Genomic DNA, 21,278 nt, shown 5'->3' on the forward strand with positions numbered 1-21,278 from the left:
GCACACAGTGGCTCCTACGAAAACTGGTTTGGCAAGATTACCTGACAGCATCACTGAAGAATTGAGCTATTATAAATTTAGTGTTTTTTTCCCCGAGTCAGTTGTGTTGCCTTCTACATGACTACACCCGTTGATTCTCCCTCATTCACGTAACTATAGCTGTTACTTATCAAACACAACCGGTGCAAAACAATAAAATGAAAATCAGTAGTAGACAAATGATACCATTTTCATTTTAATGAGAAAATAATGATATAGGGGTATGATGGGAGCCTTGGCTACATGAGCTATAAAAGCATAATATGAACATAAAAGTGGTTAATATATAAACCCAGGCTTTACATTGAATATAATGACTCCATCTGTACATACTCCTCCCCACAGCTCCTCCATTCCATGCTTCCTCCCCACTGTCATCATCTACTCCTTATCTACTCTTGGTGTTTATTGTTGTGTGGAGCAGGCAGAAGGAGGCAGATCTTCCCTGTTTCTCCTGGTTTTCCTCTCATGACATACAGACATCCCACCCCCACCCCCAGACAGAAGTAAAGTAAGCCTTTTTTCGCAGTTACAACGATAAATACAATCATCACCACCATCAAATTCAAACACAAAACGCAGAATAACGCACAGAAATGATGTGTTTTTTTGGTGTGCATTGGTATATCATTATATCCTACAACTGACCAAGAGGAATGACTGGGCTTCCTCCAACCAACGTGCTAATCCATAACTAGAGAGAAGGTTGTCATGTCGACTACACTGCCATCCCATAAATCAACTGCCCCCTGACTGTGCCCCGAGGTCCTCACACAAGGATACATATCTTAGATAAATGCGCATACATGGTCTTAAAAATATAAATATTTTCCACTCCCAGGGGTATAATCTCCACTGCATGGTCAGTCTCTCATATATATAAAACCATCTGTAAGTGAAACACATCAACACTAGCAGGTGAAACCTGCCACCTTTTACCTGTCACCTTGTTATTCATCCAGCACCTCATTCTCATCAACACAAGCATCAGGCATGCTAGGACTCCATCTCTCATTCTCTCACTTTCTTTCTTTCTCTCTTTGCTGGTCTCTCCCAACTGTTCTCTCCCTTTTATAGTCTCTCCAATCTCTCTTTGCTGGTCTATTTAAAGCACAATCAGTGTCTCACACCCTTCTGTGAAGACAAACAGGTTGTCAGGTTAGACAGGCAGTCAGCGCTGTAAAAACCCTCCATCTAACTCTAGTCCAGGAACAAGCCAAATCAATAGTCATAAAGAGCCATCACCCGATAAATATTTTTCAGATATATTATATGCATATAAAAAAGCAAAGATTTTTCTAGAACACCATGAGTAACTGTCAGACTCTTCTGGAGCTTCGGTCCCCAGGAAGCATTCGGATTGGAGTTTCTGTCCCCCAGGAAAGGTTCTGATTGGAGGGTGGTCTTCTATTTTAATGGCTGTATGTGTGAATCAGCAGTGGTGTGGGCCTTCTGATTGATGTTCTGGTCTGATGCTAACAGGTACCATCAGTCTTATTCACTTATTCTCTTATTCATACATTTTGGATGACTGTGATCATAAAAAGAGCCTCAAATGACAGATCAAACGTTCCCTTGTATAGTTAGATCAAGAATAATATCAAGATATTGCAATGTCTCCCACCATTCACCACAATAGGCCTCTAAAACACAATAGCTGCTTATATCCGAAAGCGCAAAATTAAACAAGCAATGCCAATATGTAAAAACAAATGATAAAAAAAAAAAAAAGACAATCTAATAAACCTAACAAGACATAAAACAGATTGTTTGCAAATTGCAGGAGCACATAATCTTTTAGAGTTGGTTTCAGACAACATTCACTCTGAAAGCCTCCTCATTCCTATAACTGTGTTGTATAGTTGTGATATTGACGTTTGAGTGTGTGTCTTTGTGTATGTGTGTGTGGAGCCTCTACCATATTTACAACAGCATGGACTTAATACTCCATATGTCTCATTACATTAATGTTAACTCCATCTATCCATCCACCCCCCCCCCCCAACAAGTCCAGTAACACTCCAGAAAGGTAATGGCTAGTAGCATGGCAGCTGAATGATGACCCCCGAGAGATAGTGGTGATATACAGTAGGAGAGAGAAAAATACTCATGCACCAAATCAGCAGAGAATCGGCCCCCTTTAAATGTCATATTGTCTACAGCTCTCTGACCCTTTGTCTTTGTCCATAACATACATCCACAACTCATTCTTTGTTTCAGTCTGAAAGTACAGAACTCATGTACAATCTGTGAACAGTCAAAAGTTACAAATGACCTTTGACCCCTACCCCCTCCAAACAAGCACCCCCCGTTGTCGTTGTAAGCCGTGAGTCTCCTGAGTATTGCTCAGGGATCCCGGTCAGCTGATTGGCCAGTGGTTAGGTCATGTGATCAAAACACTTCAGAAGAATAAATACTGCTGGGTGCCCCGCAGGGCCTTCTCCTCTCTTTTTCCTCTTCCTCTTCCTGTCTTCCTCTTCCCTCCTTCTTTTCCTCCTCTCCCACCACCACTGATTGTCTTATAGCTTTAATGAAGTCTACTCTTCCTCCTCCTCCTCTTCCTCCTCCTCCTCTTCCTCCTCCTCTTCCTCCTCTTCTTCCCCCTGCCGTTCATCCTGGTTGGCATAGATACCAGCTTCCCACTTCAGCGCCATGTTGCTCTTCCTGCGCGTCACCCTTGTAGCCTCCAGCACCTGAAACACACCCAACAATCAGTCAGAAGCTTGGAGGTCAAAAACCGTCCCAACAATAAACAGTCACAGCAATGAACAGCCAGGCAGGCAGAAGTAGTCTGGAGCTGAGCCACTAGATGAGGCGGAACTAGAGGTGGACCTAGAGGTCCACCTCTAGTTAGTTACATTGAACTACTGTCATTGATCTGTGTAATTGACCCAGGTATGCTACATCACCATCACACTCACACATTTCACATGACCCAATGACTAAACCATACACTTAAATGAAGCACACCTGGGTAATGGGAATAGAATTGGGAGAATCTGAATCCAGAGTGTTTTCAAAGCAAGATGTGGAATAGATGTGTCACACACATGCACCTGAACCCCATCACCCTCTCCCCTCCCCACAACTGATCAGTCCCCCCTCCCCCTCCTTAGCCAACACTGATGCAAGCACACTGGAGGTCAGACCTTCACGCAGGCCCTACCACTGAGACAGGGCCACAGACAGACATGTAATAGTACAGAATGATATGCTACAGTTTCCTTTATATGACATTTGCCAAGGAGATCTACCTGTGGCCCTGGACTGAATACTGGAGGGCCAGGTACATGACCCTGGGGGGCAGGGAGGGAGGGGGCATGCCACAGTCCACACCAGACTGCTAGCACACACACATATCCATACACAGATACAAGCACACGCCACAACACCCAGGCACACACATGCGCACAGCAGAGACACATGCAGGGCGAGGTCAGCAGATTTGGTACCTCAGTGGTCACCTCACTAGCCAGCAACAGACGGGCATACTGACCAAGAGGAGAGACAACGTTAGAAGGTGGTGTCAACAACAACACTGCAGCAGCAGCAGTGAAATGAACAGGTCCTTCCTCCTTTTAAAGGTGGATGTGAAACATCAAGCGCTTATCATGGTTGAAGACGACTGCTTTTGGTGATGTGAAACTGCAGACTGGTGATGATGAGGATGATGGGGGATTAAATATTTACATTTACATTTATGCATTTAGCAGATGCTTTTATCCAGAGCGACTTACAGTAAGTACAGGGACATTCCCCCGAGGCAAGTAGGGTGAAGTGCCCAAGGACACAACGTCATTTTACACAGCTGGGAATCAAACTGGCAACCTTCAGATTACTAGCCCGATTCCCTAACCGCTCAGCCACCTGACTCCCATTCAAAATTACGTTCAAAATTGTAATTTATCTTCATCTAGATACAGTGGATAAAATGTGTACGAGTAAATGTGTACGACTAAATGTGTACGACTAAAAGTAAATACATAAAATAAGCAGATCAGATGTATGATGTGTGACAGATTACAGAAAGGACAGCTCATGTAGCCAGCTTTCTTCTTCCAATAAAACACTATATTGGGTTGGCATGTTGGTTCATGATTGCTTTCAGATTTGGTATTAGTTTCGGATGTTGTTCCCAAACGTGAGGCTGACATTCAACTGCTAAGAGAGGAACTGTCTTCTCTTCTGTTCTCTTTAGGAAAGTCCCACTGCTCTGCTCTGTCACAGCAGGGACCAGTCACATTACAGCATGTACAGGTCACATGACAGGAAGTCAGTTTGAGGCATACTGACACATGGGGGTACTCATTTCTATGTTGGTTATTCTGATTAGTTAATCCTGTCTGATCTAGTTGCTTCTTCTTGTAAATGAGTCCTGTCAAATCAATTTAGTAAGTGAATGAGCAATCTAGTTGGTTTCTCTTGTTAGCTATCCTTTCTAGTTAGTCATCATAGTTAGTTACCGAGAGTAGACATTATTCTGATGACTCCTTCAAGCTAGTTATCTCTGTCCTATTCAGTTAATCCCCCTGGCTAATCTGGATGATGGTAGATAATGTTAAAAGAACCAGAATATTTTGTGATCCCCCCAGGACCATCACTATGTTTCCCAGAACATAGACTATCAGACATATAACCACCCAATGTGCCCCTGCCCCTGCCTCACCCACTTCCACTTCAGACAGGATACTCACGCTGTTGTCTTCCTGTTTGTCACGCCTCTTCACCTTGTGCGTCTCGTAGTCCTCCATCAGGGTCTGCATGAAGTTCTTGGGTCGCCCCCCCGAGTCGTCGCTGCCCTGGTCAGACAGGGGGGAGGCAGGGGGGCCCTCCGAGAGCGAAGGGGACACTGGGGGGGCTGGACGTATCTTCTCAATCTTACCTACAGATAAAACAACAGGGTTGGGCCACAGTTTGTAAGGTGCAGTTCTATATCTGACCACCAGATGTAGCTAAAGACCATACAGGCCTGCCCGCACACACCAACCTGGGGCAGTCCTGGATGTCAGGGTCAGTCTGGCTGGCAGGCTGTTGGTCTTCAGCTTGTCACCAGGGGAAATGGTGACCCTCTGACTCTGTCTGTTTCCAGGGGCGTGGCCAGAGGCGTGACCAGGGGCGTGGCCAGGGGCAGGTCGGATCCCCAGCGTCTGACGCTGCTTCTTCAGCTCCTCCTCCCTCTCCTGTGCAGCACGGATCTCCTCCTCAATCATGGACAGGGTCTTCTGCTTCCTTGAGCGCAGACGGAAGGGGCCGGCGCTCGGCTCTGCCTCCGGGGCGGGCGTCGCCGCAGTGCTCCGCAGCTCGGCTGCCTCCGAGTACTTACTGAAGTAGCTGAACTCCTGCTTCTCCCTGGGGGGGCTGGACGGGGGCGCAGGGTAGGGCTGGGCTGGCCTGGAGGGGGCGGGGGCCACGGCTGGGGCAGGTGTGGGCTCAGGGGCCGCAGCGAGGGCTCTGGCGTAGGAAGACTGGACTCTGATCCTGGGCCCCCCCTCCCTTCTTTCCGGCCCTGGGGAGGGTCTTTGGGCTGGGGGGGAAGTTGTGGGCGATTGATGGGGGTTGGGGGATAGGGTGACCGAAAGCTTGTCTGGGGGGGGCTGCTGGGTTGGGGCTGGGGGTAGAGGGGAAGTGGAGGGGAAGGAGGGGGAGGACAAGGTGAGAGGCAGAGGGGAGGACTGGGTCAGGGGGGAGGACTGGGTCTGGGGGGAGGACAGGGGGGAGGACTGGGTCAGGGGGGAGGACTGGGTCTGGGGGGAGGACAGGGGGGAGGACTGGGTCAGGGGGGAGGACAGGGTCTGGGGGGAGGACAGGGGGGAGGACTGGGTCAGGGGGGAGGACTGGGTCTGGGGGGAGGACAGGGGGGAGGACTGGGTCAGGGGGGAGGACTGGGTCTGGGGGGAAGGCAGGGGGGAGGACTGGGTTTGGGTGGAGGAGAGGAGGGCGGACTGGGTATCGAGGGAGTTTGAGGGCTGCCAATCTTCCTCCTGTGACACTAGGGCGTGCTGGATGGCGTTGTGGACGAGGATGCCCGCCTGATACTCCAGCTCGTCCTCGCTGGGTCCGGCATACCCAGGGGGAGCGAGTGGGCCTGACTCCAGCCGTCCGTTTACCGGGGTGGTGGGCTGTGGAGTGGGCGGCAGGCTAAGGGCATCCTGGTCGGACACTGTGTCCAGACTCAAGTCATTAGACAGGGTCTCCAGCACCGCCGTGTCCTGGGAGCGCAGGGACAGCTCGTCCAATCCCGAGTCAAACTCCTCCAGGTGGTAGGAGGAGCCAAGGGGCTGGGCCCGCCCGTCCGAGTCCTCCTCCCTCAGGATCGTCATGACGGCACGCGCGCACGTGAAGTCTCCACCTCCCTCTTCAGCCCAGGTCATGTCACTCTTCCCAGGGGGAGGAGACTCTTCGGCGCCGTAGCTGATCATCTCTGGCTGCACCGTGGTGATGTCACCTGGCTCAGCCAATGGGCTGCGGGCACGGTTGCCCGTGGAGACGGAGAACGGTTTGGCGGAGTAGATCTGAGGAGCCACGTCTCTCCTGGTCCCGCCCCCTTGCTTGGCCTGCTCACTCTGCAGGAACTGCTTCCTGGCGGCCAGGAAGTCAATCTGCTCTACCACCACATCCTCTCTGGGGGTGGCCTCTGGGAGATCAAAGGTCACCATTGGGGGCTGGCTCTGAAACACAGTATAATAGAACTCAGTAGCATGCCAAATACAGTAAAAGATATGTAATGGAGTAGAACATGATATTTTAACTATAATACAGAATTTACGTAATTTTTTACCGAAAAGGCTACTTAATATATTAGGTCATGTGCTCCTGTCTCTATGGGAAAATGCTGTATAAGACTGTAGACCCTCCTCCTCCAAAGCTCAGACACCTACAGCCATGTGGGCGTATCCGGGGGCGTATCCGGGGCCCTGCGAGCGCTGCTGCTTCCTCTGCTGGTACTTCCTGTGTGAGTCCAGCTGCTCCGGGTCCAGCTCCTCCTCCAGGGTTCTCTCCTGCGGAGGGTTCCACCACTTGGTGGCGATGCCCGGGTTCTTCTTCACGGCCTGGCCGCGGATCAGCTCCAGGCGCTCCTTCTCCAGCTCCAGCATCTCCTCCGACGGACGCACCTTCTTCACGCGCACCTCCTCCGCAGGGCTCTCAAACAGCCGCGATGGCTTCCTCTCCTCCTGGAACGCCCGTAGCTCGAAGCGCGGCGCCTCCTTCTTCGAGGAGGAGAAGGAGGAGGAGGAGGAGAAAGAGGAGGAGGAGGAGGAGGAGAAGGAGGAGTCTGCCGAATGGCCATTGGCTTTGGAGGGATTCACTTCCTGGTCAATAAAGGTGGTCTGCCTCCCGCCCTCCACTCTGACCTCCTCGCCAGCAGGAGGCGCCATGCCAGACACGAGAACTGAGGGGGAGGAGCCGTCAATGTGGACCTCGCTGCGCTCTGGCGTGGATGTGCCATTGGTCGGCCCGTCGGTGGATCCATCGCAGCCATTAGCCTCCAGAACTTGGTCCAGGTACCGGATTTCCTGGGCCACCTCAGAGTCCAGAACCTTAGAATGGCTTCCCAGACCATTCTGCCCACCATGTTGGCTCTCTGGGTAGCCATGTGGGCTCTCGGAAAAGCCATGTTGACTCTCGTGGTGTGCGTCCAACTCCATAGTGCAGTGTGTGGCTGTGATGACACTGACGGCGTCGAGGAAACTGACGGTCTTCAGGGCTCTGTCTCTCCTCAGCTCACCGTCATCCTCCGAGGCTCGCGTGGGCTTCTGAAACACACACAACATATGTAGCACATGCAGTGGCATACTCCCGCCAGAAGAGGGAGCTACTCGGAGGGCTGGAGTGACACAGATGACTGGGCTGGGAAACTGATAGCAGGGTCTTTGTTTTGGAGTCTGACGGCGTGTCAAATGCTCTACTGCCCCTGAGTGTGCTGAGACTCCCGGAGAGGGGGAAGGAGCTGGGGGAGAGCGTAGACTCCTCTGACTAACTCTATAACGGAGGAATTCAGAGCACATGTCTCTGTCTGGACCTATCAGAGGGATAGAACTCTTGAAAGAGAAAGAGAGTGGGAATTGGTGGAAAGAAAAACAAGGAGATAGAGTGGAAGAGAGAGACAGAAGAAGACTGAGAGAGAGACAAAAGGAACAGAAAGGAGGGACAGCAAGCGTGAGGTGGAGGTGGTTGATCAGATGATCTTGATGAAGCAGGGACACAGAGGCGGTCTTTCACCATTGGAGCTCGGAGGAGGTCAATACAGTCTAAGAAGAAGAAAGCTCCCTGTCTTTCTTCTTCTCGGTTTCTCCCTCTCTCTTTCTGGGCTGTTAAGTGAATGAACAGCAGTCAGGGTCACATGTGGCACCTACAGCAAATCATCACATCCTGGTACTTCTCAATGAGACTTTCTTTTCTCCTCTCCTTTCCTCTCCTCTCCTCTCCTCCTCTCCTCTCTTCCTTTACTGTCTATAAACACACCCACACCCATCCACCGCAAGCCCAAGTCAATTCACATGGAATTGATTAGGACATTACAGATCATGTGAAGTTTGACACACACGCACGCACGCACACACACACACACACCTAGGGCTGCGTTTGGAATGTGAAAGGGCGGTACAGCACATACTTCTGAAGTAAATACAGTCTCACAAAACTCTTTTAAGTGTGCATGTTGGATGTGCATGTGTGTGTGTGTACGCGTGTGCCTGTGTGTTTTCATCTCCCATTGAGCTGTTCTGACATTCCAGACATACCTGAGCTGTCCTGAAGGGCCAGAAGTCTAATACTGCCGATGAGTGACACTGCACACTCTGCTGTGCTCTAATCTACGTTGTGTGTGTCTGTGTTATATAGCTCCCTATCCTAATACAGAATGTTGTGTCATTCTCTATTGTCTGTCGCCATTGTAGACACGTCTGGAACAGCTCTGCAACACAAAAGACAAACAACCAAAGACTCCCCTCTTAAACACACACACACACACACACAGACAGAATTAGCTGTGAGAACTGCTTGCCAACATGACTATAAGACATTAGCCTAGACTGACGTAACACGTTACATACACACTCATACAAAAACACACACCTTCATCATTCTGCCAAACTCATCAGGCCTCAACACACACACACACACACACACACACACACAATCAAACACACACATGCTTCCAGTGTTACACAAACTGACAGACGTAAGTATATTCCTCTATTTCCTTTTAGAATGGTCTCTGGTGACTGCATGGTCATGTGATAAGAGTCCAGTAGAAGAACTTGCTAACTAACTAACTGACTAACTGACTAACTGACTAACTGACTAACTGACTAACTGACTAACTAACTAACTAACTAACTAACTAACTAACTAACTAACTAACTAACTAACTAACTAACTAACTAACTAACTAACCCACTGACAGTCAGGCAGAGCAGCAGACAGACACATCCAGAAAATCAGACAGACAGAAACAGAGACAGAGAGCCAGCCAGCCAGCCAGCTGTTTATATGTTCTACCTTCAGTGTCCCCTAGTGCAGCAAAGTCTGGGATAATCCTCCTTCCTCCCCACAGCAGACAGCTCACTGGTCACCCTAACTAGTGTGGTAATTAGTTGTTACCTCTAATAAGTATGGTTAGTATCTCTAAGTATTAACTAAACTGGTGACTGAGCAGCCTGGCTGATCTCACCCTTCTCTTGTCTTTCTCTCGCGGTCTCTCCGCCCGTCTGAGAGACCAGCTCCCCTCTCCCTGCCGTCCTGTTTCCTCCCCTGCTCCTTCCCCTCCTCCCCCCTGTTCCTCTCTTCCACAAAGCCTCCCCTCTCCCGCCACATTCCTGCCTGCCTCTCCAGCTCTGATGTCATCATTTGGGGGAGTGTCCCCTCTCTTCAGGAGCCCCCGCACACAAAGACCCCCTCTGTACCTCCCCCCCCCTCACATACACACACACACACACACACACACACCAAAACATCCAACGTGACCAGTCTTTACTCCTCCCTTCCTGTGTAGGACTCCCCCCTTTCTCCAGCTCGTTTCCTTGTGGGTGTGGACACAAGGGGAGCAGCCTTGCCCACACCTTGAAAGGAGAAGAAGGAAGAGTCGAGAAAGAGTGGGACGGAAAAGGGTGAGGGGGTGAAAGGAGGTGCAGGAGGGAGGAAGGGAGGAGAAGGAAGGGCTGGGTCTATACCGTTAGTACGAGTTGATCTGTTCGTGTCTGGCATGATAAACTTTGGAAATGACTAATCACATTCACAGACTTTACGTAGCTAGATTGCCAAGGAGATTGGTCATCAGTGAGTGTATACAGTATGAGTGAGAGTATGAGCGTGTGTGTGTTTCTGTGTGTGTGTGTGTCTCTGTGTGTATGTGTGTGTGTGTGTCTGTGTGTACGTGCATGCGTGTTTGTGTGTGTGGTTGGTCATGGGACGAACAGTAACCGGAGCCCTGTGGTCCTTTCCTTGCTCATCAAAGGTCTGGGTCAGTTCACTTTCTCTGAACTCCCCTGGCACTAAAACATCTAGGCTCCTCACTTCCCTCCTCTCATGTGAGTATGGGATGGAAGGCATGTCTTATGTGCAATGGAAAGTGTATGTGTGTTTGTGTGTGATGGAGAGTGTGTGAAAGAGTGATAGATCAATAGATGTTTATAGGTCACAGATGTAGTTCATGCAGTTTATAGATCCAGCCTGACAGAGCTGAGCTCATGACCAGCCCTCTAATACCAATAGTATAACCCACACCCATCCACCTCTCTAGATAGCTAATATCCATTCACCTCTTTACAACTAGATAGTTAACATCCATACACCTCTCTACAGCTAGCTAGCTAGCACCCATACACCTCTCTACAGCTAGCTAGTTGGGACCCATAAACCTCTCTACAGATAAGACCCATACACCTCTCTATAGCTCGACAGCACCCCTAAAGCTCTCTTTAGCCAGATAGCTAACATCCATACACCTCTGTAGCTACGTAACTCCATACACTGATCTAACTATGCTTGGCCCATCAGAAGAGGTACAGTAATCAAGTAATTGGTGCTCTCTTTGGCCAGGTCTGTTCTGTGATAGGGCAGTATTGTTGTCACAGTGGCAGAGCATCATTGTGACAAGTGTTAATGCCCCAGTGGCTGATGGGACAGTTTGTCCGGTCCCCCTAGGTAGCACCCGACAAAGCCTCAAAATAACCTGTAATCTGTCCTCTTGTCTCCTCCTCCCTCCTCTCTCTCTATCTTTCTGTCTCTAACTCTCTCTCTCTCTCTCTCTCTGTCTATTCCTTTTAATTTTGCCTCTCATAATACCAGGAAATAATGATATTCAATTTGATAAGAGAGTGTGTGAATGTGTCCCCGTATGTGAGGTGACCAGTGTGTTAGAGGCATGTTTGTGTGTGTGTGAGAGGACCAATGTGCTACGGACAGGTGACCCCAAGGGGCTAATCTCTCATGGGTCATTAAGAGTTAAGAGTGCCAGGCCAAGTCCTCTCTGACTGAGAGAGGAGTGGTGGTACAGAAATAGGAAGGAAGATGTAGAGAAAAGTAGAGAGGGCGCGACAGGGACAGGCATAATGAGGCAGAGAGAGAGATTGAAACAGAGAGGTGAAGACAGAGGTGGAGCCCTGTTGGTAATGAAGTTAGGATGTCACATCTAGACAGTAAGTGAATAAGATCAGGACATTTTCTCTACTTAACAGAGAGTTAACGCTATTAGAACCTGCTTAGAAACAACATCCTGCTATTCCCATGGACACACAGACAAGCAGGCAGACGGACAGAAATAAAGTATGTGTGACAGACTCCATAATCTCACTATACCTAACCCAAGTGGATGGTGGGAATCTAGCCAATTGGACAATCTGAGAGGAACAGAGGTCTGTTGTCATGGGTGCTCGGGAACCTCCTGTCATTTACACTGTTGTGATTGGCTGGTTTTCACATAGCAACTTCCTGCTCTGGAGTGTCTCAAGTCAACACCCCCCACCTCAACCCCCTGACTTCCAACTCCTTCTCTTTGCTCCACCCACTCCTCCTCCCCCAACAATCATGACCCTCACCATTACAGCAAGCTTAGAGAGGAAACAGCTGATTGGCTGATCTGCTCAGCACAATGCCAGTGGTCAAGGCAAACAGGAAGCACTTCTTCCTGTGTCCAGGAAAGGGAGGGGCCAGGGCTCTACAGTGAGCAAACAAGAGCTCTGCTCTCCACCTGTTCTCGAGCACGTCTCCGGTGCACCTCTTCTAGAACAGAGAAGCCCGTCTGTTCTAGAACACAGAGATGTACATCACCGGTTTTCTACAGAGAACATGCTTGGTGTTAACCCGACCGCCTCTCTCCCGTGGTCAAGTCCTAGTCTTCTGCTGTTTTTGCTGGATGAGCCATTTCAGGAATGTGTTAGTGCTTGGCTTCCTAGAGATGTTGCTCAACACAGCTGGTCTGGGTGGTCAACACAACACACAACAACTACACACAAACACCAACTTACGCCCATAAGGTTATGTAAACACAGAAAACTGGCAGGGCAACTGACCTCTGATTAGAATATGGACATTTCCAGGTGCATGCAGCTTATTCTTTATTCTTTATATTTGTTTATTTATATTTGGTCTCCATATGCAACTGGTGTTATCTTTTTATATATTTTATTATATCCTGTACTAACTTTGTAAATTTCTATGCATACTTCTGTCCACTTTGCTGCTGCAAAGCCTGAATTTCCCCATTGTGGGACGATTAAAGGAATATCTTATCTTCTGAGTGTCTGGTATTTTTTGTCTCTCCTCTCTGAGCAATGCTAAAATAAAAACAATGCCTACTATGTATCAATGACCACTGATACAGAGAGTCAGTCCTAAACACAGCCTCCAGCACACCACCAGACAACAGCACACTTTGACCCCGAGCCTCACCTAGCACCCCTTCAGACGACAGCACACTGTGACCCCGAGCCTCACCTAGCACCCCTTCAGACGACAGCACACTGTGACCCCGAGCCTCACCTAGCACCCCTTCAGACGACAGCACACTGTGACCTCGAGCCTCACCTAGCACCCCTTCAGACGACAGCACACTGTGACCCCGAGCCTCACCTAGCACCCCTTCAGACGACAGCACACTGTGACCCCGAGCCTCACCTAGCACCCCTTCAGACGACAGCACACTGTGACCTCGAGCCTCACCTAGCACCCCTTCAGACGACAGCACACTGTGACCTCGAGCCTCACCTAGCACCCCTTCAGACGACAGCACACTGTGACCCCAAGCCTCACCTAGCACCCCTTCAGACGACAGCACACTGTGACCCCGAGCCTCACCTAGCACCCCTTCAGACGACAGCACACTGTGACCTCGAGCCTCACCTAGCACCCCTTCAGACGACAGCACACTGTGACCTCGAGCCTCACCTAGCACCCCTTCAGACGACAGCACACTGTGACCTCGAGCCTCACCTAGCACCCCTTCAGACGACAGCACACTGTGACCTCGAGCCTCACCTAGCACCCCTTCAGACGACAGCACACTGTGACCTCGAGCCTCACCTAGCACCCCTTCAGACGACAGCACACTGTGACCCCGAGCCTCACCTAGCACCCCCTCAGACGACAGCACACTGTGACCTCGAGCCTCACCTAGCACCCCTTCAGACGACAGCACACTGTGACCCCAAGCCTCACCTAGCACCCCTTCAGACGACAGCACACTGTGACCCCGAGCCTCACCTAGCACCCCTTCAGACGACAGCACACTGTGACCTCGAGCCTCACCTAGCACCCCTTCAGACGACAGCACACTGTGACCTCGAGCCTCACCTAGCACCCCTTCAGACGACAGCACACTGTGACCCCGAGCCTCACCTAGCACCCCTTCAGACGACAGCACACTGTGACCTCGAGCCTCACCTAGCACCCCTTCAGACGACAGCACACTGTGACCTCGAGCCTCACCTAGCACCCCTTCAGACGACAGCACACTGTGACCTCGAGCCTCACCTAGCACCCCTTCAGACGACAGCACACTGTGACCTCGAGCCTCACCTAGCACCCCTTCAGACGACAGCACACTGTGACCCCGAGCCTCACCTAGCACCCCCTCAGACGACAGCACACTGTGACCTCGAGCCTCACCTAGCACCCCTTCAGACGACAGCACACTGTGACCCCGAGCCTCACCTAGCACCCCCTCAGACGACAGCACACTGTGACCTCGAGCCTCACCTAGCACCCCTTCAGACGACAGCACACTGTGACCCCAAGCCTCACCTAGCACCCCTTCAGACGACAGCACACTGTGACCCCGAGCCTCACCTAGCACCCCTTCAGACGACAGCACACTGTGACCTCGAGCCTCACCTAGCACCCCTTCAGACGACAGCACACTGTGACCTCGAGCCTCACCTAGCACCCCTTCAGACGACAGCACACTGTGACCCCAAGCCTCACCTAGCACCCCTTCAGACGACAGCACACTGTGACCCCGAGCCTCACCTAGCACCCCTTCAGACGACAGCACACTGTGACCCCGAGCCTCACCTAGCACCCCTTCAGACGACAGCACACTGTGACCTCGAGCCTCACCTAGCACCCCTTCAGACGACAGCACACTGTGACCTCGAGCCTCACCTAGCACCCCTTCAGACGACAGCACACTGTGACCTCGAGCCTCACCTAGCACCCCTTCAGACGACAGCACACTGTGACCTCGAGCCTCACCTAGCACCCCTTCAGACGACAGCACACTGTGACCCCAAGCCTCACCTAGCACCCCTTCAGACGACAGCACACTGTGACCCCAAGCCTCACCTAGCACCCCTTCAGACGACAGCACACTGTGACCTCGAGCCTCACCTAGCACCCCTTCAGACGACAGCACACTGTGACCCCGAGCCTCACCTAGCACCCCCTCAGACGACAGCACACTGTGACCTCGAGCTGAGACAAGCCGTCAAGCCACAGCGGGCTGGCTTTAGGGGGAGGCTGTCACGAAACACATCTAGCGTCGTCTGCGAACCAAGCAATAAGACATCTCCCTCCTTCCAGCACCTCCCTCCATCAAACCCTCCAAGCATCCCTCTCTGCCCTAGAGAAGAGAGGCACGGCCACCTACCACTAGAGCAGTGACGAGCATCCACACAGAGATCATGTTGCAGATCTTCTTCTCAGAGGGCTGTGTTGGGGAGGAATGAGCCCCAGGCTTGGACACATGGTAACAAGGCCTGTCCCTCCTGTCTCAGCAGACCCCCCTCAGCAACACGACAAAAGACAGAGAAAAGGCCCTCCAGATGGAATTCTAATGACTTTACCCAAACACACACGCGCGCGCACACAAAGGAACGCACGCACACATTTTCTCTTTTGTGACCGTTTTAAAGAATTAAACAGCACAGACAGCTGTGATGCTCAGAATTCAGATCAGTTAGGCTATGTCTGTGTGAGGTATGTCTACACACACACACACACACACACATCCAAACAGATGCATCTATGTTTCCATGGGACACTAATAGACTGACTTTGATATGCATATGAGGAGGAGGCAGAGATGAAAGTAGGGATGGAGCTATCCCACCTGGTTGCACATAGATGGTTTACACCTCATGTGTGTGTTTAGGTGTGTGTGTTCCAGCATGTGTGTGTGTTCCATTTGGAGAGTGCTGCTGTAAACTCTGTGTGTGTGTCCTCTGTCCAGTATGTGTGCGTGCTTCCTGTGCCCAGTAGTGTCTCTCCTGTGCTCAGTGTGTGTCTCCTGTACCCAGTGTGTGTGTCTCTCCTGTGCCCAGTAGTGTCTCTCCTGTGCTCAGTGTGTGTCTCCTGTACCCAGTGTGTGTGTCTCTCCTGTGCCCAGTAGTGTCTCTCCTGTGCTCAGTGTGTGTGTGTATCACATGCCCAGTGTGTGTCTCCTGTACCCAGTGTGTGTGTGTATCACATGCCCAGTGTGTGTCCTGTACCCAGTGTGTGTGTGTCTCCTGTGCCCAGTGTGTCCTGTATTCTCCTCTCTTCTCAGCAGGTGTCCATTGTGTCCTCTGAGCAGCTGATTCTAAGAAAGTCCAGGTTACGTCAGAGACCGTTTGGGACAACCATAATCCTGAAGAACCAGCCAGCTGTCCTCGAACCTCAACTGGTCTCAACTGGACCCAACTGGTTCTGATTCTGCTGCATCAGCCTCTAATTATTCTGATTATACTTGTTTTTCTACTGTGTTCCTTTTATCCTGAGTCAGACTCTACTGATTCTACTGGATCAGTCTCTACTCATTAGAATTGTACTGGTTGTTTCATGTTCTGAACTACTCTTTCTGCCTCAACTGGGTCAATATCTACACATTCTGTCTCCACTCAGAACACAAACCAGAACAGGTTCTTATCACACCCCTCCAGAATCCATGAACCAGACACACGCAACACTGCTGTACTGTTCTTTGGAGAGATTACATCAAATTGGAAAAGACCACATGAACCCTTAACCTGTAACAGAGCAGCATATATATACCTGCATCCTAGCTTCCCTCCAGCACTGACCATCACCCTTTTGGATCATAATAATTGGTCTTACCTGCATGATGCCTGTGAGGCAGGGAGGCAGCTCCAGTTTGTTCAGCAGCGCCAGACTCACTCCTGGTCCCCTTTACTTCCCTCACTCTCACCTCGGAGTCTGGCTACCCCAACTAACCCGGACCTAAACTCAACCACCACAACCACATGGTCAGCTGTCATGTTGACCGCACGCAGTTACCTGGGCTAGCTAACCTAGCATCTCTGCCCTACTAGGGTTAGCACAGAAGGTTGAGTGATCAAGTCAAAAACAGTGCAATAACAGTTATCCCTGGTGATAACTGCTATATCAGCCCTAGGCTAACTGTATCAGAGCAGAAAAAAGTTAGCATTAGCCTACCAACACTGAACCAGAATGAGCTAGCGTCTCCAGCTCACATCCAGCTTCCTGCTGGGAGAGTCTAGCAGCTTGCTAATCACTTGCCTATTTACAGCTCTGATTAGAAGGCTTTATTTAGCCTAGTCATAGTCTCTGCACACACTCTAGCTCCCATTAGAATCAACGGGGTGTCTGCTTTCGGTCCACAGGCTAGAAGAGGAATTTTATCATTGATCTGCTCATGCTGCAGAGCTTTATACCGTGTTATCTCACCATCTATCTGGGTCTCTAGAACAATCAATACACCTCGAGCTCCCAACACACCCTCATTACGCATCATGCACCCTGCACAACTACACTAGAACACCCATCACACTAGCACCCTGCACAACTACACTGGAACACCCATCACACGAGCACCCTGCACAACTACACTGGAACACCCATCACACTAGCAACCTACACAACTACACTGGAACACCCATCACATGAGCACCCTGCACAACTACACTGGAACACCCATCACACGAGCACCCTGCACAATTACAACACTAGAACACCCATCACACGAGCACCCTGCACAATTAGAACACTAGAACACCCATCAGACGAGCACCCTGCACAATTAGAACACTAGAACACCCATCACACTAGCACCCTGCACAACTAGAACACCCATCACACTAGCACCCTACACAACTAGAACACTAGAACACCCATCACACTAGCAACCTACACAACTAGAACACTAGAACACCCATCACACTAGCACCCTGCACAACTAGAACACCCATCACACGAGCACCCTACACAACTAGAACACTAGAACACCCATCACACTAGCAACCTGTACACCTCGAACACCCGCACACTGGCTGTATAGTATGAAAACATGTCCTGTAGAACACACACAACACATCTGCATTCTGGTCCTCCTCCTCAGTCTGGAATGTGATAAGCAGAGTTCTGGAACCCTCCTCCACAGAAGTGCTGGGGGAGGCAGAGTAGGTAGCAGCAATCACCACACACACACACACATGCATATGAGGTTACACAAATACACTCTCACATACACACACACACTGTACCGATAGCTGGTGTGCATGAACCTGAAGTCCTAAACCTTTGAAGACCTCCTGATCAGGGTCTAGATGATGATGTATGGGGGACAGCAATAGACTGAGCGCTATACAGGAGGAAGACATCACACCATCCCAGGGCTTCTGAAGGAACTGCTCAAGCAAGCAAACTTGAGAAATCCAATTAACAGCTGCATCCCCAGTGAGAAAAGAACAACAACTAGTCATGTTTAGTCTTCCCGTCACTCTACTCCCCAATCCCCCCATATCCTGTCCTCTCCTGTCCTCTCCTCTCATCTTCTCAGAGTGAGAATAGCAATTCCTAGTCACGAAGTGCTTGAGGGACAGTCTCCTTACTCTCAGAGTAAAAATAGACACAGCCACTTAGAATTCCTGTGATTTTCGACGTGTCGAGTCACGGCCAGGCGGAGTAGGAGTGGGGGAAGAGGCCGAGCTGAGGGAAACAGGGGAGAGGCAGAGTGAAGGGTCAGCAAGGCCAAGAGGGCAAGATGGTCAGTCAGCAAACCGGTCAAGACTGCAGGACTGCCTTACAGTGAGAGGACAAGCGCCATGCAATCATGCAGCCACGTCCTGGAACACTGAACAGACCAAGCCCATTGGCCAGCTGCCCTTCAGCCATGACGTCCATTGGAGGAGCTTCTATATGTATACAATTTTACAGTAGAACAATGCTTGGAGCCTTGAGGAGAGGAACCGAGCTAGAACAAAACCCCCCGTCTGTTAAGTTGTGTCTGGATTTCCGCCATCCTTCCTTCTCTCTCCCCTCCACCCTTCCCTCATCCTATCCTTCCCTCCTCCATCCTCCCATCTTTCTCCTCCACCCACCCTCCCTCTTTCCTCTCTACTCTCAGTTATTACATAAACAGGGGTTCCAGGATGAGGGTGAGGTTCAGAGGAAGATAACTTGCTTCCTGTTTGATGTCCTCCACATCCTCTCTATGCCTTGGAGGGAGTGAGGGAGGGAGGGAGAGAGGGACTCGAAGGTGAGAGTGAGAGAGGAAAGGATGGGTGGAGGGGGACGGGCAAGGGGTGAGGAGGTCACTCGATTGACAGCCTATACAAACATATGTCTAAGAAACACCCTTGACACCCACCCAGACATCTCCAACCCCACACCTGCCAAAAACAACATTATTGTAGAGCTCAGGTACACACACACTAACACACACACACACCCACACATGCTGTACGGGTTAATATAATGATTGGTGTCCATATAAGTCAGGGTTCATTCTCTTTACCTCTAACTGTACTGTAGTGTCACTCGGTTCAATGCTGTTTAAAAATATACTTTATATTAGATTCGCATCACGAAGGATGTAGAAAATCTGCAGGACCCGGTAACCTACGTAGTTATCCCGGTTGAGGTCGTTGGAACATCAGTGGCACGAGCCTCCGGTGCTGCTGCACCACTGAGAACCTCCGCAGTCGGTCTGCTCGCGCTCTACTGACCTCTTTTGGACAACTCTCACAGGACGCAGTATCGCGTGTCTGTTTAAGTGGGTTAAAAACTACACGTTAATCTAATCGTTAAACGTTAACGAATAGATTATATGTTAGTCTACATGACTGTTCAGAAGCAGATGTCCACAGGTAAAACTGTCACCACTACTTTATCTATATATATATGTGGGTATTGTGTCATACATATTTTTCTTATGATAACATTTACAATTGGTAAAGCATAAAATCGACGCTTTAACTGTGCTCAAACTCCAAATTCAGATTTACCTGTCCTATGAGCGGCGCATCAAGCTGCGGTGCAGTCAGCGTCCCACGGTCGCACTGCGCTCTCAGATGTGCAAGACAACGGTATATAACCGATTACACCAATGACCCTCGCTCTCACACTCCTGAAACAGGGACTACGCTAATAACGCAGTCGGTGTATCGGCGGACTGGAAGCAAAAGGAGACCAGACGCTCGAGCATGCAGCAGCACTTCTGGCTGGGATGACATTGAGCGTTTACGCACGACGAGCTTCCTCCGTTTCTCTCCCCCTCCCTTTCCGTGCGGACCGTCCTTCCCTCTCCCAGTGTGTCTTTCTGAAAGCACGCGCGCTGAATAATGCAGGGTTCGCGTGGTCCTGGAGGTTTCTGTCCCGTTCCAGGGCAATCAGAGAACGACCACAGTGCTCGGGTTACCGCTCTCTATTCAGCTGCGCAACAATCTGGCCCCCGTCCTGGCATTGTGTCCCTCCCCCCTCCCCGGCCCCCCCTCCCGTACCGCAGGAACCCGGCGGCCAGGCCCGGTACTCAATAGTGGATGTTTAAAGCTGCGGATGGAGGCATTTTCAGGGACAATAACAAACACTGCTCAGGCTCCAGAACAATTAAGTTGCGCAACAAGAACCAAACGGCCATTAGAGGAAATATTCCCAGTGAATGGAATCCCAAATATGCAGAACGGATATTGAAACTACACAAACCCTTGCATGAACTGGCAACATCCTGTACTTGTTGCACACCTGGCAGACACTTAACCTTCATGTTCTGTACTGTCATGATAAGGTGTGATAGTATCTCGGCCGTAACGCCTGACGTCATGGTAACAGACTCACCATGGCTGTGTGGGGTTGTTTATAGGAAGTGGCTGCCATTGGTCTGTTTCCTGTCGTCAAGGCGTCCCCGTGGGTCTGTCCTCTACCTACGATAGAACACAGTTGTCGTCATTGTTGCCATCTTCATCATCTTCAGATCGGAGATGGGAACGAGATACACGAGGAGAGAAGAGAGGAGTTAGCGGGCTGTTTCTCTGCAGCTGTGGACCACTGCGGGAGGGAAAAGATGGGTGAGGGCAGGGCAGAGGAGAGGCTAATGGAGGACAGGACAGAAAAAGAGGAGATAAGGAGAGGAGAGCAGACGAAAAAGTAGACGAGGAGAGAAAGATGAGAAAAGAAGGTAAGAGGAGAGGAGAGGGAGGAGAGCAGGGAGGGAGGGAGGAAAGAGGGCAGAGGGAGGAGGTGGAGGAAGGGAAAGGAGAGTAGAAAGGAAGTATGTAAAGGGAGAGGGGGAAGAGGAGAGGAGAAATGGAGGAGAACGTTTATGTGCTGACCAGACCTCTCAGTGATTAGATCAATCAATTACACCCAACCCCCAGCCCTCTAGGGTAGATGTTCTGTTTGTGTGTGTGTGTGTGTGTGGACAGTGAGACGACAGGTGGTACTGGAACACTAAGAAAACCATTCAGACCTGCCCCTGCCCCTTGACCCCTTTACACACTGACCCTGCCCCTTGACCCCTTTACACACTGACCCCTGACCCCTCTATATACTCAATGTCTTTCAATTGG

At 50.4% G+C, this 21,278-nt stretch overlaps 1 protein-coding gene across 1 annotated transcript; it reads right to left on the minus strand.

Moving 5' to 3' along the window:
- Window positions 1-2,053: 2,053 nt before the first annotated feature.
- On the minus strand, window positions 2,054-19,873 carry LOC136956339 (PALM2-AKAP2 fusion protein). The gene is made up of 7 exons (XM_067250244.1): window positions 19,719-19,873; window positions 6,918-7,793; window positions 5,912-6,707; window positions 5,027-5,647; window positions 4,734-4,921; window positions 3,492-3,530; window positions 2,054-2,732 (listed from the first exon to the last, which is right to left on the minus strand). The coding sequence occupies exons 2-7, from the start codon at window positions 7,683-7,685 to the stop codon at window positions 2,577-2,579; spliced, it is 2,568 nt and encodes an 855-aa protein (XP_067106345.1). The 5' UTR covers window positions 7,686-7,793; window positions 19,719-19,873; the 3' UTR covers window positions 2,054-2,576.
- Between the last annotated feature and the right edge of the window lie 1,405 nt (window positions 19,874-21,278).

Source organism: Osmerus mordax, chromosome 14, assembly GCF_038355195.1.
Source record: "Osmerus mordax isolate fOsmMor3 chromosome 14, fOsmMor3.pri, whole genome shotgun sequence".
Taxonomy (NCBI): domain Eukaryota; kingdom Metazoa; phylum Chordata; class Actinopteri; order Osmeriformes; family Osmeridae; genus Osmerus; species Osmerus mordax.

Bases quoted from the DNA above. Each gene is read 5' to 3' on its own strand.
- LOC136956339 (XM_067250244.1), bottom strand. From the start codon at position 7,685: ATGGAGTTGGACGCACACCACGAGAGTCAACATGGCTTTTCCGAGAGC. The intron at 5,648-5,911 runs TGACCCAGTCCT...CTCTACCCCCAG, and splicing joins CCAGACCCAGTCCTCCCCCC to CCCCAACCCAGCAGCCCCCC. The intron at 4,922-5,026 runs GTTGGTGTGTGC...TTTTATCTGTAG, and splicing joins GACATCCAGGACTGCCCCAG to GTAAGATTGAGAAGATACGT.